The sequence below is a fragment of the Cuculus canorus genome, chromosome 1 (genome assembly GCF_017976375.1).
Source record: "Cuculus canorus isolate bCucCan1 chromosome 1, bCucCan1.pri, whole genome shotgun sequence".
Taxonomy (NCBI): Eukaryota; Metazoa; Chordata; class Aves; order Cuculiformes; family Cuculidae; genus Cuculus; species Cuculus canorus.
The window spans coordinates 5398264-5414936 of record NC_071401.1 but is presented as its reverse complement, the minus strand read 5'-3'; the positions used below and the strand labels follow the sequence as shown (position 1 = coordinate 5414936).

At 43.9% G+C, this 16673-nt stretch overlaps 1 protein-coding gene across 1 annotated transcript in view; it reads left to right on the top strand.

The window, feature by feature from the left end:
- Positions 1-14620: 14620 nt before the first annotated feature.
- Positions 14621-16673, top strand: part of CWF19L2 (CWF19 like cell cycle control factor 2) — an 81083-nt gene continuing 79030 nt past the window's right edge. The window contains exon 1 of the mRNA XM_054051351.1: positions 14621-14768. Within this exon, the coding sequence (XP_053907326.1) occupies positions 14682-14768 (87 nt within the window). The 5' untranslated portion in view covers positions 14621-14681. The remainder of the gene's footprint in view (positions 14769-16673) is intronic.

Here is a 16673-nt window from a genome sequence, read left to right as displayed (position 1 = left end):
ATGCCCAGGCCTGCAAGGCTGTTGGGTGGGAAGTTTTCTCATTGCAATTTTAGATTTGCAATATTTTGGATCTATCTCCATCTTCCCTATTTCCATGTTGCTAGGGATCAAGGTGCAACACGCAGTTGCTAACAGGACAGCTTGTTCCTTTTGGGGTCAGATGTCCTTGAACCAGCTTTTGTTTTGTATCACAGTCAGAAGTTGTCAAGTAAAAGGCCCCAGGATACACATTTTGACTCTGGAGTGGCTGTGAAATAAATGCTTTAGAAGAAAGAGCACATCATATTTCAAACCTGACAGAAGGAAAGGGCATGGGTCTGAGGGCTCTGTAGAATTGCTTTGCTTTGATATTTTCTGTTTAAGCACTGATGAAGGGGAGGGACTGGAGGAACGTGCACCGAGAGCTGCACCCTTCTGAGCTCACTGGGGAGCTGCTCGGTCTGTGTCGTGACATGGTGAAGATAGCTATGCTGTTGTGCGCAGAGACAAAGATACAGACACATATTAGGTATACAGAAAAAGGTATTTACATATCTGTCTCCCAAGTGCAGGGTAAAGACACCATTTAAATTTAGCCTTCTGATGTCTCTTTAGGAAGTGTGGCCATTTGCCATGGGCCACCACGGTTGTGCTGTGACTCTGATGGTGGCTGATTGAGGATCTGGTCTTCACAGTTTGTCTTTCTGCAGGGGCATGTGGCATTTCAGATAACAGAGCTACAGACTTTGCTTATGTTTCTTGACTCCTATATTATCCTAATAGAATTATAGAATGGTTTGGGTTGGAAGGGACCTTAAAGATCATCCAGTTACAACTCCACTGCCATGGGCAGGGACACCTCCCACCAGACCAGGCTGCTCAAGGGCCCATTCAGCCTGGCCTTGAATCCGTCCAAGCAGGGGACATCCACAACTTCCCTGGGCAACCTGTGCCAGTGCCTCACTGTCCTCATTTTGAAGAATTGCCTCATAATGTCTAATCTAAATATTCTTTATGTGAGAAACAGAAGGAAAAATACAACCCTTTTGCTTAGCAATAGAGTCTTTCACTGCTATAACATGCTTTGAGGATTTAGGGCAATGTCCTCTGAAATATCCTCTGGCAGGAAAAGTTCACCTGGTTTTCCACTCTACAGAAAAATTTACATTACTGTGCAGACAGAACCAGATTGCCGTGGACAATCACATCCCTCTCATTCCCTGTTCCTAGAATCATAGAATCACAGAACCATTAGGTTGGAAAAGACCTCTGAGATCATCAGCTCGAACCATACCTGCCCACTACTAAATCATGTCCCCAAGTACCTCATCTATGTGCCTTTTAAACACCTCCAGGGATGGTGACTCAGCCACCCCAATGGGCAGCCTCTGACAGTGCCTGAGAACTCTTTCAGTGAAGACATTTTTCCTAATGTGCAATCTAAACTTCCCCTGATCCAGCTTAAGGCCATTCCCTCTTGTCCTGTCACTTGGGAGAAGAGACCAACACCCACCTCTCTACAACCTCCTTTCAGGTAGTTGTAGACAGCAATAAGGTCTCCCCTCAGCCTCCTTTTCTCCAGGCTAAACAGCCCCAGTTCCTTCAGCTGCTCCTTGTAAGTCAAGACTAAACTGTGTTCAGAGTCAGGTTGGCTGGGGCTTTGAGCAACCTGATCTTGTGAAAGATGTCCCTGCCCAGGATGGGAAGGAGTTGTACAACATGATCTTTGAAGGTCCTTTCCAACCCCAATTTTTCTATGATTACTGATTCTCCCGTTACATCCCGATTCCTTGTTTTTCTTCTGAGGCAACTCTAGTATTCCTGTCTCACTGCAGGAAAGCTGGAACAAAATTGCATTCCCTCGCTTTCATTTCATTTGTGCGGGTCTGATTTGTGTGCCAGCCTCCTTTAAACAGACACACTGGTGCTGCTTTGCATAATGAGTGAGGCCACCAGGACTATGGTTGAACATACAACCAGTTTATAAAAAGAGGGAAGAATCCATGTGATGTCACGTTCCCCAGACCCTCCCTACTATTTTTAGGGAGGCAGCAAAGAACTCGGTATTTACCTTATTTAATACAGACTAAGGTTTTACAGACTAAGGTAAAAATAAACTTTCAGTGGGTGGTTGTGTTTATCTTTTTCTTAAGTGGTTAGAGAAAACATCCCTGGCAGCTCTTACCAGATGTGTTTACAAGGTGCTACATCAAAATTTACTGCCACATCTGGATGCTGTCAACTGAACTAGATTTAGCACTTTGCATTGCAGCTTCTTGCTTCAGTGCTGCCCCAGACTCAGCGCAGTTTCAGGAGGCTTCAAAAAAGAAATAGAATCATAGAATAGTTTGGAATGGAAGGGACCTTAAAGATCATCCAATTCCAACTCCCTGCCATTGGCAGGGACACGTCCCACTAGATCAGGCTGAAATGAAATAGCTCAACTACGTGCTTAGATTTTTACTTAGGCGTGTGGTTTAATTCTTTTTATAAAATTATTCAGGCTGCTGCTGCTCATTTTCTTGCACTAATCCCCACTGAGGAAATGTTTTATTTTTTTGAAGATGTCTTTCAATAGAGGATGGGAGAATAAGGAACAGGATAAAGATTCTGCTAGTCTGACTTAGTTTTAGTTTCTGAAATGCAGTAGTGGGTTGTGTTGCCGCAACCTGAAGGTGAAAGAGGCCAAAGAAGATAGTTTTATACCGTATTACTGCTCTGCCCTTTCCATCAGCCTTTCTTTGTACTTAAAGGGCTATTTTAATCAAACAATAACAAGGTTGCCTCAAAGATGTGATCTCCAAATGTCACTGCCTTATTGGCTGGAAAATGAATCAGTAATTTGTTGCAGGTGAAACCAGACTTTGCTTTTCCTCCCTGGCCAGCTTAGACTGCAGTGACTGTGGAGTTTTCTGTCCGCAAACTGGTCTGCGCAATCCTGTGGCCACCCTGTTCTGCCTGCAAAGCCCCAGCTGGGGGGAGTTAGTGCTAAATTGTGCTGGTTAGCAGGAGTTTTGGTAATACAAATGTGCAACCTACCCCTCTGAATTCTGCCACATCCCTGCCCTACTGACACCGATAAGACAACCAAGGATTCTCCTCTGCTGCTGCAACTCTAGACTATTTATGCAGTTAGGGTTTGGGATCTCTCAGTAGCAGAACCCTTCAATACAGCTTCAGTGGGAGTCAAAGATCTGTGCTACTTAACACAGAAAACGCTATGTCTCCCTGCCAATGACTTATCCTGATGCTGCCTAGGACATCGGCTAAGAGTGTGTCCACCACTGGCACCACTCCCATGTGCCTGGACAACTGGGTGTAGAGAAATCACGGTTCTTCTGGTCAAAAAGAGGGGATTTCTTCTCAGTAGCTTGACTATCAAGATGTCACAGTTTCCCTCACAGCTGACCCTCTCCTTAGATCCTTGGTGTGTCAGAAGGCATGTCCAATTCAGGCTGTTTCCAATAAGTAAGCTTAAAAGTAAGCTTTCCAATATAAGTAAGCTTGTAAAGGTTGGCTGCTGCTTGATAAGTTATCTATGAGTGACTCTAGGTAAAGCAAAGAAAAATGGGGAAGGAGGGCATTGTTTGATATCCCTAGAGAAAAACTAATTTGGAAAAGGAACTGGTGGAGAAACTCTTTCACATGCTCTTAGTAGTGAGAATTCTGTGCTGGGAGACTATGAAAGAGCAAAATAGGCCTGGGTAGGAGGAACAATGACAAGAAGGGCATTAAGAGTAGGCAAGTGTGTTTAAAGAAGGTAGTTGCAGAGGCTCCCTCAAAAATTCTTAAGCAATGGAACTGCTCAGGTGGAAAGATCTAAAATGTTGTCTAAAAGTAATGAGTGTTTTTATTTTGTACTTAAAAAGCTGTAAGTCAGAGGTTGGAAAGAAGAAAGCTGTCAGTCAGGGTACGAAGAGCAATCCTGAACATTGTTACACCGTGCTGGGCAAGAAGAGACTGGTAACGCCAGGGGAGGTTAGGGACAGAAAGTAAATAGGTATGAAAACTCTGAGTCATGGGCAGGGACAAAACTTATGTAGCTGGGAAGGTAGAAACAGCAAAACAATTGAAATGGGTGATGGGAAGAGGGATATTACAAAATATCGGAGGGTCAAGCATGGGATCATAGAAAGAATCAGGATGCAAGGGACCTCTGGAGCCACATGGTCCAGCCTACGGCTCAAACCAGGCTTAATTTCAAAGTTAGAACAAGATGCTCATGGCTTTGTGCAAATAGCTTAATTTTTTTCAAAGATTGTGATAGTAAAACTTTGGTGGGTATTTCTCCCCTAACCTTGAAGCAGGTCAAGGAGAAAGGGTTTTTTTTGCTAGTGCTGATTATCAGTAAGTAGTTTCTTCTCTGGAGGCCTTTGTATTACCAGTTCCTGAAGTAATCCATGCAGTCAGAGGAAGCGTGTTCTGTTTCATTGCTATATGAGGTCCAACATAAGAAAGCCGAGAGTTTGGGAACCAAGAGTGGGAGAGGAGAGACAAAGAGATGGTTATAGAACATGTTCTAATCTGTCAACCCAATCACTTCACTCAGTATGAGTGGGCACATGCTCACTGAACTTTTAACCCTTTAGCTTCCTGGGCTTTTAATTTGTTCCTCTGTCTTTCTTCGTGCCTTGGGAAATGGTGATGTCCTGTTCTTATGCTGGGATTAAGAAAAAGCTTGGTGAATAGAAACTACAACTTAATATCAATAAGGCATGAAGCAGAGTGTGGAAACTAATAGTGGTCAGTTAAATGGCATGATCCCAGTGGGGCCAACTAAAGTAAATGTCTATCAGAGACATTAAATACTGGGAAAACAGCAGTCTGAGTGACAGTAGGCTGCTGGTGTGCATACAGGATGAAGAGAACTTCTGAAGAACAACATAAAAAGTCAGCTGTGTAGGTAAGGCTCTCCTGAGCAGTACTCAGGCATGCTCCATGTAAAGTGAATGGCAGTGAGTGGTTTGGGGAACCATGTGCCAGAAATTAGTGTCATGCAGCTGTCACTGCATAGAGCAAACGTTCTGAATTTAGACAAAGTATTCCTCTGGCATAGCATAGGAAATACTGGGTGGATGGGGAGCTATCCCAAACACTTACATTAAGAGAGATTTAGAATGATAACATTTTCCATATATTACAAGATATTCAGATTTACCAGAGTCTGGATGAATTTTAGTCTCAGAATTCCAGTTTAGATAAATTATATCTGTAAATATCACAGAAACAGTTTCCATTTGCAAAGGGAAAATGGTAAAGATTTGTCTAGTAATACTAAAGAAGATTGATAGTTGCTGTCTCCAGTGAGTGGTTTGTTTTTTTTTTTGTTTATTCTTCCTGCTGCTACAATTAAGAATTTCTTGTCATTGTTTCTTTGTGTGTCACTATGGTTTTCTATAATTTATTGGGGAGAAAAGAGGGAACGACATTTCATTCATCACTGCAGATCTGTTTTGTATGTGTTAATGTGCTTTATATGAAGTGATTACACTGACAACAGTAGCATGTGGACCCTAATTTATTATGCAAATAACTTGTCCTGTATTAATGAATATGTCTTCCTGGGGCAGAACCAGAACTGCATGTTTTGTCCAAACTGCTCTGAAAGGCTATACGTGACATGTCAAGTGGCCACAAATGAATCATTTGCCTTCTATTGCCTGTCTCCTCACCAGATATTTGCTATAGAGATGCTTGCTGAGTGAAGACAGCTTGTTCCTGTGCTTCATGATGCTCTCCTCCACAAGCTCGATACAGATTTCTAGGCTAAGCCACCTCACTGAACTTTAAAAGACATTGATGTTGATGCCTACATCTCAGGTCAACAGCACGACTCCCTCAATAGTTATCAGAGGGACTTTATAGTGGACTTTATAGACTTTATTTATCTGACTGACTTCGTTTTATACAAAATATTCAATACATCTCCTGTCAGATGGTTACAAAATTAAGATTTTTTTTGCTAGCCAATATTTTGAAGCCTCGTCTTTGCTGACATTCACTTTACCTTTGAGAATGCCAGCTGTTCCTCTTTTGCAATCTTGTCTTCCCCTTGCTGTTGTGACACTTTTCCTTCCCAAGTTTCTTGCATTTCTAATCAGTTTGTGCGTGTCCTTGAATGAGTTTTCCCTCCTTTCCTCCTTGCCTCTCTCTTTCCCTCCCTCTTTCCCTGCTCCCTCCCTCCTGATAGACTCCATGAGGCTCTGCCCTTGTTCCTCTCTTCTGCTTATCTTGATGTAGTCTCATCCATAAATACAAAGTTAATTATCATTGGTATGCAGACCAGCTGCAAGTCAAACTCTCTGTTCCAGAATTGTTTCCTTACAACAGATTAAAATCACAGTTCCTTCCCTTGGCTATCTGGCAGACACAAGTCACTGAGGCTAAAACAATGTTTATTAGCCTTTCTCCAACTGTAGGTTTTTTATGGCTTGCCTGCTACAACATTTACTTGACTTGGCCTCAGCATTGCCTTTTTTATATTAGCCTAATGTGTGACTTCGTCATAGTATCATATATGTAGTATTGTGTGAGTTGATTCTCAAAATTAGACATTTTTCTTGTCAACAATAGCTGTAGCTTTGAAGAGCTGAGGATAACACAAGGAGGAGGATAGAGACAATCCAGTAGGATTGCTTGTCCTGTCTGTTTCTTCTTCCCTTTGCTTCCACTAAATAAGGTGGTCTAAGCATTTTATTTTCAGACTTCATCAGAAGTTGCTCACTTGTTGGATGCGCTCTTGGATCCTCTCACTGTCTTAGGTACCCACAAAGGAGCAAACCTGACCTAAGTTCCACAAACCTTAAAGGAATTACTCTTTGAATGTAATGATCAAGCTTTAAGACTGCATGAATTTTCAGAGACAAATCTTTGGTTCCTGAAAAATAGATTCTTTTTAGTTATCCCATGCTGGGAAATTTTCACATAAAACCCTTCAGTAAATAGCCTGGCTGACAACTAGGCTAATTCTGTTTTTAATTTACCGTAAGATCTGGTCTCTAGCAGTTTTTAGCATGACCCTTTTCTTGAAGTATTACGCCTTTTAAGAGAGCATGGTTTCTTTGAGGAATGCTTCCTATCTCATTTTTTTACTGCTAGTGTACTCACTTCACATCTCACTTTCCTCACTCTGCATCCCCTATTCGGAGGAAGAAGGCTCAGAAGATGTCATAGAGTTCATCACTCTCTCTCACCAGACCACAAGAATGAGAGGATATATCTCATCTGCCCCAACTGTTTGGTTCTCCATCTTCCTCTGAAATTGCCTTGAAGTTGAATTACGGCAGAGAAACTGGAAACTAGCATCTATATTCAGACTACAAGAAACATTCGTTGAGATCTCCAAATGGTCTTTTGTAATTAAAGAGAAATTAATTAAACTCACCAGCATTATCAACACTCTCTACTCTGTGCTTTTTTGAACTGGGATTTGCAGAAAGAGCCTTAAATGGTGTATTAAAAGTTTTCTGTCTCTGGTAGGTGGTTTGATTTAAGACTATCTATGACGCTGGCAAGACAGGGCTGACACCTGCAACTTTTAGCACTGCACATGGGCTAAAGGCAGTGCCTATTTCAAGCCTCCAAGGTGGAGGCCAGAGAAAGCCTGGTCACTATATGAGGTCCCTGTCGGAAAGTAGGTGGTTACTGCTTCTGGCTAAATGTAGCCAGCATTTGTAGTGGTATCTAAGATGAAAGAGGAATGCAACAATCCTGTCTTGGTTTCTTGGTCATATAGACCAGAAGAAAACATCAGTGACAGTACTTTCCTCCCTGCTTCTGCACAAAGTAATGTGGTCTCCTTCTCATCTACATTAAGGTAAGCCTCAGAGAAAGAAACAAAGTTTCTAAGGGAGTAAGAGAATCACATTGTCTGTATTCAATTAAAATTAAATTAAAAGAGACTCAGTTGCATGCAAAGACATCTCTAGCCCATATCGCTTTATTCTGCATTGCAAGCGTGTTCAGTGAAACCGGTGATTTATCACACTATTCATTAGAGCTGAACCTTTCCTCACATGAATGGTTCTTGTGTTGGTGTAGAAGAGGCACATTTTTGAAGATGGGCTTGAGTTTTGTTTCTTATTTTTATTAGAAAATATCTCTAACCCTTCTTTCTGAGGCTGTGCTCTTAAGAAGATACTAAAATAAGCATTCTTATTTATTGTGTGCTTTTGGGGATCTCAGGCTGTATGCAGCAAGGATGTAAATTAGGTGATCTACAGTGAAACACATTCACACTGATTTCTTTTAACAAAGCAATGCTGATTATGAGGATTAAGCTTATTTGTATGCTTTGAGTTAGAGGAATCACTGTGATTAGTTCCAGCTCTTTCTGTTGATATCTAGCAGATTAAAAACCCACAAAGTCTGGCAATCTATGACACTATTCTTGTTCTCCCTCATTTTACATTATACAACCGGAAAGACATGAAGGCAGCTTGCAGGCCACTTACATTTACCACATCAGGATTCCTAGTAGAAGAGTTGTTAGTTTGGCCAGAGCTCTTGCCTCACCTATTTTCTTCCCAAAGAATCCTCTCAGTTGTGTCAATCCACTTGGACAGCCCACCACACTGGGTCCTGGGAGAACAAGCTGGAGTAAATACAGAGGCAGAAATCACTTCTTGCTTTTCTCAACCCTACCTAGTATGTGCTTGGCTTTATAAGGGCTAAAGGCATTATAATAAAGCATTATTCCTTTGTGACCAATTCCTTTCTGAATCCCCCATCCAGGCAGGATGCCCTGCAGGGATGTGTATCTCTGTGCCCATGTCAGCAGGTCTCTAGGATGCTTCTGGAAGTCAGAGTGAGAGCTTGAAACCACATGATGGAGAAATATTGAGTGGTTCTTGACTACAAAAGATACTATGTTTGGGTTTTTCCACTCTGAAACTCCTAGGACAGAAGAGGCCAAAGCACACACTAAAAGAAATCCAGTGTCCTCCCACTATATGGTCTCTTTTCCGACTCAGTAGTATCCAACACCATGACATATGCTTTGAGATATGCTTGCTCAGTGTTGCCTGTGTGTTTGCAGTAACAGGAGCCCAGAGGGGCATTTGTGCTTGAAAATGAGGTGAGCAGAAAGACAAGCTGGTAGTGTGACAGTCCTGAGAGGGTTTGCTGTCAAGAGCAGTGACACAGATGGTTGCTTGGGATGTCAGGCACAATACTAAGGCAGTATTTACAGCTGTTTCTGGGTCAAGGGCTGAGACAAGAATTGGATATCAAATTATCCTTCCCTCTTAGCACAGTACTATAAAATAAAGAAAAATGAAAAGCAATTTCAGGAGTTGTGGGGTGAAAATTGGAGAGAAGTAGATTGTTCAAGTTGTTGCCAAAAGAGACAATTACGGATACTCTCTGTGGCAGTTAAATTCTCTTTACAATTTCCACTACAGTGCTGAAGTGCCCTAGAACCCTTTCCATGGCACAAGACGTGACGGGTCTCAACATTTTTTTCCTGTGAGTGTTCACCATTTCAGTAGAGAAAGACACACTCCTGTCCCCATTTGTATTTTGTTTCTCTATTGCAATGAAAGCAGGAGACTCTCCTACAATATTCCACACGAGGAATCCAGCTGGGAGTGTTGCAGCAGCTTCCTTTAGATTGCTGAGTGCTGCTCATATGTGTGTGTGCTTTGGATTGAGAAACAGCACAGCCAGAGAAAAGGGAAAAGACAGCCCTAAGGTTTCTGGAGCAGCCAAGAGCTGTTTCTCTGTTCAGAGTGACTGCAATGTCAGCTTAAGGCATTGCTGCTCTTGTTACTAACAGACTGATGCAACTGCTTGTGGGACTGGGCTGCAGCGTGGCTTATGGAACTGGCCCAGCTTTAAAAAGCAAATATATGTTTTAATCTCATTTTAAAGACGAAACCAACCCATTGAACTGCATCGAAGCTTTGCCTAAGATTCTTCGAATTTTTATTGCGTTGATTTGATGCATAAAGACTGATAAACTAAAGTTTTGGAGTTTTATTAATAATCCCTGCCCCAGTCAGGTGACCCGAGTCAGTATTTTTGTCTTGATTTGGAAGTAGCTGATTTGAAGCTCTCTGACATGTGCACCTCTGGACCTCTTCAAACTGAGCAGAAAAAAAGTTACTGATTTATCTCAAATAATTTCTAAGAAGGTTTATTACCAGACCCAGGAAAGCAAGGACAGTGTGGGTGGTATCACTACTGTGTGTTTCTTGTCTGATTAAAGTCTTTATTTCCACCTTCTCAAAGGGTAGAAAAGCATGTCAAAGCTCCACAGGAAGTGAACTGAACGAGTTATCATTTCACATATGTAACAGATTCTTCACAAAACCTTTATATTAGTAGTTGTCACTAGAGAATTTCCCAGATGAATGATTCGCATTATTACAGTCATGAAACTGGGATGAGGAGAGGAAAAATGGATGTTTTTAAATCCCATCCCCTTGGTCTGTTGAACCACAGCTGGAGAGATCACTTGTTTTCAAAATAGCTGAGCAAATTAACAAAATAACTATTGCTCAGCGGCAGACAACACTCTATTTGCTTTTGAATATGGAACAATGGGTGAAGCATTCTTCCATCCACCAGTCTCCTTGTTCATTTTCACTGCAAGCTGAGCTCTTCTTTCCCAGGCAGGCTGTCAAGATCCTCAATTTCACAGGGGATCTTTTGTTGCTGTCAGGAGCACTCTTTTTGATGGACAGCAGAAAGTTGTCTGTTTTTTCAGTTCAGGTGCTCACTATACAATTCAGACACGAGCAACTAATAACCCAGGCATTGCTGCTGCATTGATTTTTGGGCAAGGCATTCTATCATTTTATGGCACTGAGTTTAGACACAGTTGCTTTAATTTTCTCCTGAGGAGACATAGTGAAATCTCTATGAAAGAAATATGCTTTCCCCCATAATTTCATCATTCTTTGGGTTCCATAATGCACCCTCCTCACCTCACAATTTCTCTAAGGACTGACGTTATTTCTTGGACAAGTCATTGAAAATTCCCATCCCAGTCTAAGTAACTCATAGAAATATAGAATCATAGAGTCATAGAATCATAGAATAGTTTGGGTTGGAAGGGATCTTAAAGTTCATCCAGTTTCAACCTCCCTGCAATGTGCAAGGACATGTCCCACTAGATCAGGCTGCCCAAGGCCCCATCCAACCTGGCCTTGAAATTCTTCAGAATCCAATGTAAAGGATTGCTCAGCGGTACCAATGGCAACTTTAAACCAGGTGGTTTTAAAAATGAACAGAATGAAAATTAACTGAAGCTAAGTACATTTTGACTTGGGTGTACCTCCTCTCTGTCCTCTCCGCAGCATCTTACTTGATACTGTGCTTCTTTACTATGAAGACTTCAGGATGCATTGTTAAAATTGCGCTAAGAAACCCTCTGCAGCAGCACTGTGGAAAAATAGTTTCATATTCTTAGAATAAAAAAGCCCTTTTCCCCAGTGAAACATTGCCTTTCGCTGCACAGGATCACACTGAGTGGAGACAATTTTTTCCAACCTTTTTCATATAAAAATAAAATGTCAAACAGAGTGCTGAAGGCATGTGGTGAAGGTTAGCAGCATGAAGGTTTATAACACAGGTCAGTTGGAGAGTCACCAGCTTCTTTCAGAGAAAGTGTAAAATGTGCCATTAAATGGGAAACAATAATTCACTCTGCAAGGTCAGTGCCTCCCTGTAGGAGTTCAGTAAAGATCACTATCTCCAAAGCATTGTTTTTTGATTAGTGTGTTTTATTTTGGCATTGAGAATGAGACAACTGAACAGAGGTGTCCAGCTGACAATTAAAAGCCATAGAGCAAGGACTTGTTCTCTAGGCTCACTGGAGATTTCTGAGCACGTGAGGAGCTCTCAGACACACTAACATCTTGAGAGAAATAAGACTAAACTTCTGCTTCCTCTGAGAAAACCCTTTGCTTGGAAAAACAGAGGAAGTAAGATTAAATTATGCCATCCTGTCCCTAGCTACTGACTTCAGAATTAAACGCAGCTCTCAAAAACACTCAATGGCAGAATGATCATATTTATAAATTAGCTTTCTAGTATTTATTGTTTTTCAATTTTTGAGTTTCTAGAGTGTTATTTGCTAAGGAAAAATTTACAGCCCTGCTTTATTGGTGATGGGTTACAGATACAAAGAATAACACTAAATACTGCAAAAGCTCACACCTTGCTTTGAGTTCTTTCTGCTGTAAAAAACCACATTCACTTTTCTCACTCCTGTTTTTGAGGAAGAAATCGTCCACAGCTGTCACTATCCATGCTTTGCCACAGTCACCAGGCTTTCTGTTTTCATGCAGCTCTTCCAAATACTGCCTAAACTGATTCAATCACCACTAGTCAGGCCACCTCATGGACTATCAGTTTGCTGTTTAGACTTAATGTAAATCTATTAAGCCTGGCTGTGTGCTGAGCAAATTAGGGACCTGAGATGCTCTGCTGGCCACCTGGAGCAAGTGGTAGCACTAAGATGGACAGAAACCAGTTTGTCGGTAAGAAGAGCACATCACAATCAGAGAAGAGGTTTTCCTTACAGGCCAAACGTACACTTTTCTTGTTTCTCCCTTCTCAACCAGTGTACTTTGCTGCATATAGCTAAGGAGTAAGCGTAGCATCAGTCAATCCTGCTGGAACAGCTTTTTTATCCGTTTGTTAGCTTAGTAAATGGCTCCCCAAAGGGGATTCATGTGCTGCTTTTCCAAATAGTGCCTATGCAGCTCTGTCACTTATCATTCGATAACTAGTGGTGATCTACAGCAGGTTTCTGTTGAGATGTTAACTGTCATAGCATAAATTGAACAAAGATGCAAATGCAATTTACACATTTGATATCACCATGGAGATAATGATTAAATAACTGTTATAACTTGGAAAACATACTGTCCCAAGCAAATAGATAACAAATTACCCAAGCACTTTGCTCAGCCCTTTACCTAAGTAATGTTATTACTTGGCAACTGTGAACACATTTGGTGTCAGACACATTAATGATGCTCTGATCTCATCCCAAAGAAATTATGTCTCTGATAAACATTTGCTTCACCTGAGCTATAGCAGCTCTGTCAAACCTTGTTGGCCAACTGCTAGTTCTAAGTGCTGGAATACGCATATTTCTTAATTTCCTTCTTCCCATCCAGGCACAACCCGAGCAGCTGGCACCCTGCCCTTACAGAAGCCAGAGATTGTAGCACAGACACACCAAACTGGCTGCAGAAGTGGCTGGGAGACCATTCTGCAGTTGGGTTGGGGCAACGCAGAGCACTGGGTGCTGCGTGGCATGGGGGCATGTGAGAGTCTGTGAGGCCATGCTTCGTTTGTCCACTTCTCAGTAATGTTGGTGGTATAGTTTAGCCCTTAGCTGACAGCTAAAAAGTTTGTGGCTGCTCACCACCCTTCCCCACTAGTGGGATAGGGGGTAGAATTGGAGAAAGGAAGGAAATATCATGGCTTGAGATAAAAACGGATTTAATAAAACAGTAAGAGGAGAGTGGTGAGGCACTGGCACAGGTTGCTCAGGGAAGTTGTGGATGCTCCATCCCTGGAGGTGTTCAAGGCCAGGTTGGATGGAGCCTTGGGCAGCCTGATCTAGTGGGAGATGTCCCTGCATGTGGCAGGGAGGCCGGAACCGGATGATCTTTAAGGTCCCCTCCAACCTCAACTGTTCTACAATTCCATGATTCTATGATTCTAATATAATAATACTACTACTGTATTAAGATACAACTGTACACTGCCTGATAATTAACCCCGAGTAGTGATTTTATGAGTGCAGTGATAGCAGCGAGTGCAGAGATAGCAGAGCACAGAATACCAGACATGGAACCCGGATTCCCTTCCACCCATCCCAGCCCAGTTCCCACTTTGATACTGAGCTTGGTGTTACGGTATGGAATATTCCATACCTAAGGGAAGGTAGATTTAGACTGGATATAAGGAAGAAATTTTTTACAGTGAGGTTGATGAAACAGTGGAACAGGTTGCCCAAGGAGGTAGTGGAGGGGCCATTGCTGGAAACATTCAAGGTCAGGTTGGATGGTGAGCAACCTCATGGAGTTACAGATGTCCCGATGTCCCTGCTCTTGCAAGGGATTGGATTGGATGATATTTAAAGGTCCCTTCCTTGGGGAACAGTGGCTGGAAAACCACCAGGCAGAGAAGGACCTGGGCGTGTTGGTTGACAGTGGTTGAACATTAGCCGGCAGTGTGCCCAGGTGGCCAAGAAGGCCAATGGCAGCTTGGGTTGCATCAGAACCATCAGGACCAGGGAAGTGATTAGCCCCGCCCCTCCACTCTTAACCCCGCTCCTCCGCTCTTAGCCCCGCCCCTCCGCTCTTAGCCCCGCCCCACTCTTAGTCGAGCCCCTTCTAAGCCCCTTGTCTTCGCTCCGCCCCCTCTGCTCCTGCCCCGCCCCCAGTGCTCTTCACCCCGCCTCCTCAGTCTATCCCGGCTCCGCCCCCGCCTCCTCCACTTGGCCCCGCCCCTTCTGATCACCCCGCCTCTTTCCGACTAGCCCCGTCCCCTCAGTATCTCCTGGCTCCGCTCCCTCCGCTAGGCCATGCCCCCTGCTAATAGCCCCGCCTCCTCCGCCACTCCTCGCCCCGCCCCCCCTCCGCGCGTGCCCCTCTCACCGTCGCTTGGGACGCCTCTTACGACAGTGTCGTGGCCTCGCTGTACGGCACGGCTGCTGCGGGGCTGTTTCCGGCAGGGCCATGATGGCGTCTGGATTCGAGAGCGAGCGGAGCCTGGCGGAGCGCAGGGAGCAGCGGCAGCGGGAGCGGCAGGAGCTGCTGGCGCAGGTGGGGCCCGGGACCCCTGTGAGCCCGACGGAGCCGGCGGAGGGAACTGGGAACTGGGTTCGGGCGGCAGCGCCCGGGTTCTGCATTTTCATGGAACCATAGAGTGGTTTAGGTTGGAAGGGACCTTAAAGATCAACCGGTTCCAACCCCCGCCGCCGTGGGCAGGGACATCCCACTAAATCAGGCTGCCCAAGGCCCCATCCAACCTGGCCTTGAACACCTCCAGGGATGGGGCAGCCACAACCTCTCTGGGCAGCCTGTGCCAGTGCCTCACCACTGTCATAGTGAAGAAATTCTTCCTTATGTGTAGTCTAAATCTGCTGCTCTCCAGTTTATGCCCATTGCCCCTATAGTCCTATCACTACAAGCTTTTGTAAAAAGCCCCTCCCCAGCTTTCTTGGAGGCCTCCTTTAAGTACTGGAAGGTCATGATATGGTCTCCTCAGTGCATTCTCTTCTCCAGCCTGAACAACCCCAACTGCCTTAGCCTGTCGTAGAATCATAGAATCACCAGTTTGGAAATGTATGTCCTTGTATGAGGTGCTGCAGCCCTCTGATCATCTTTGTAGCCTCTTCTGGGCCCATTCTAGCAACTCACTATCCTTCTTATGTTGAGGATTCCAGAACTGGACACAGTATTCCAGATGAGGTCTCACAAGAGAGGAATAGAGGGGCAGAATCACTTCCCTCAACCTGCTGGCCACAGTTCTTTTGATGCAGCCCAGGATACAGTTGGCCTTCTGGGTTGCAAACACACATTGCCAGCTCATGTCAAGCTTCTCATCAACCAGCACCCTCAAGTCCTTCTCCACAGGGCAGATCTCAATCACATCATCCCCCAGCCTGCATTGAAATCGCAGGTTGCCCTGGCCTGGGTGTAGGACCTTGCACTTGGCCTTGTTGAACCTCATGAGGTTCTCAGAATCCCTCTTCTCCAGCCTGTCCAGGTCCCTCTGGATGATATCCCATCCTTCCACTGTGGCAACTGCACAATCAGTCCACTTGGTGTTTCACTTATTACATGTTTCAATGCTTCCACATTTGGAAAGAGCCAGGGTGTGTCTTCTTTGAATGCTTTTTTCAGATACGTGCAATGATAAAGTGACACCATCCCCTGTCTCTTCTCTAGACTCAACAGTCAAGCAAGTTACTGCTAACATGACAGCAAGATATGACCAAGCACGTAACACACTGGCTCCACAAAACCAGGCTGCCCCTCTTCTGTTCAAGTTATTACTACAATATGACTGGAGTCCTGTAATGGGGAGATAATGGGTCTTTCGGAAAGACAGGCCTGGAAGGCAAGGAGGAAGAATCACAGAATGGTTTGGGTTGGAAGAGACCTTAAAGATCATCCAGTTCCAACCCCTCTGCCACGGGCAGGGACACCTCCCACCAGACCAGGCTGCTCAAGGCCCCATCCAACCTGGCCTTGAACACCTCCAGGAGTGTGATTCTATGGTGGGGTAATAACACAGGACACTGCTATGCAGAGAGGCCATTGCTTATACTTATTCCTACAGTAGCCAATGCCATCCTCGAGCTGTTGGAGCTGTAAGTCAAAAAGAGGTGAAAAAGGCTGTACCTGCAGGGAGGGGTGGGCAGGACAGGTGACCCCAAAATAACCAAGAGAGCATTCTATTCCGTATACATCATACTTGGTATAAAACTGAGAGATCATGAAGGTCTCACTCTCTTCTGTGGCTGGTGTCCAGTGAGGACCTGATCTGTCTGTCTGTCATTTACTCTGGCTCCGTATGTTTCTGAATCCAGTTCCTGAGCTCAGTTCCCTCCTGTCCTCGGACCCTTTCTCTCATGTTTGCTCTGCAGCATTTTTGGTGATGTATGGTCATTGAGAGATGGGGGTATGATTTAATTTATTTGTATATAATTGTTGTTATTGTTA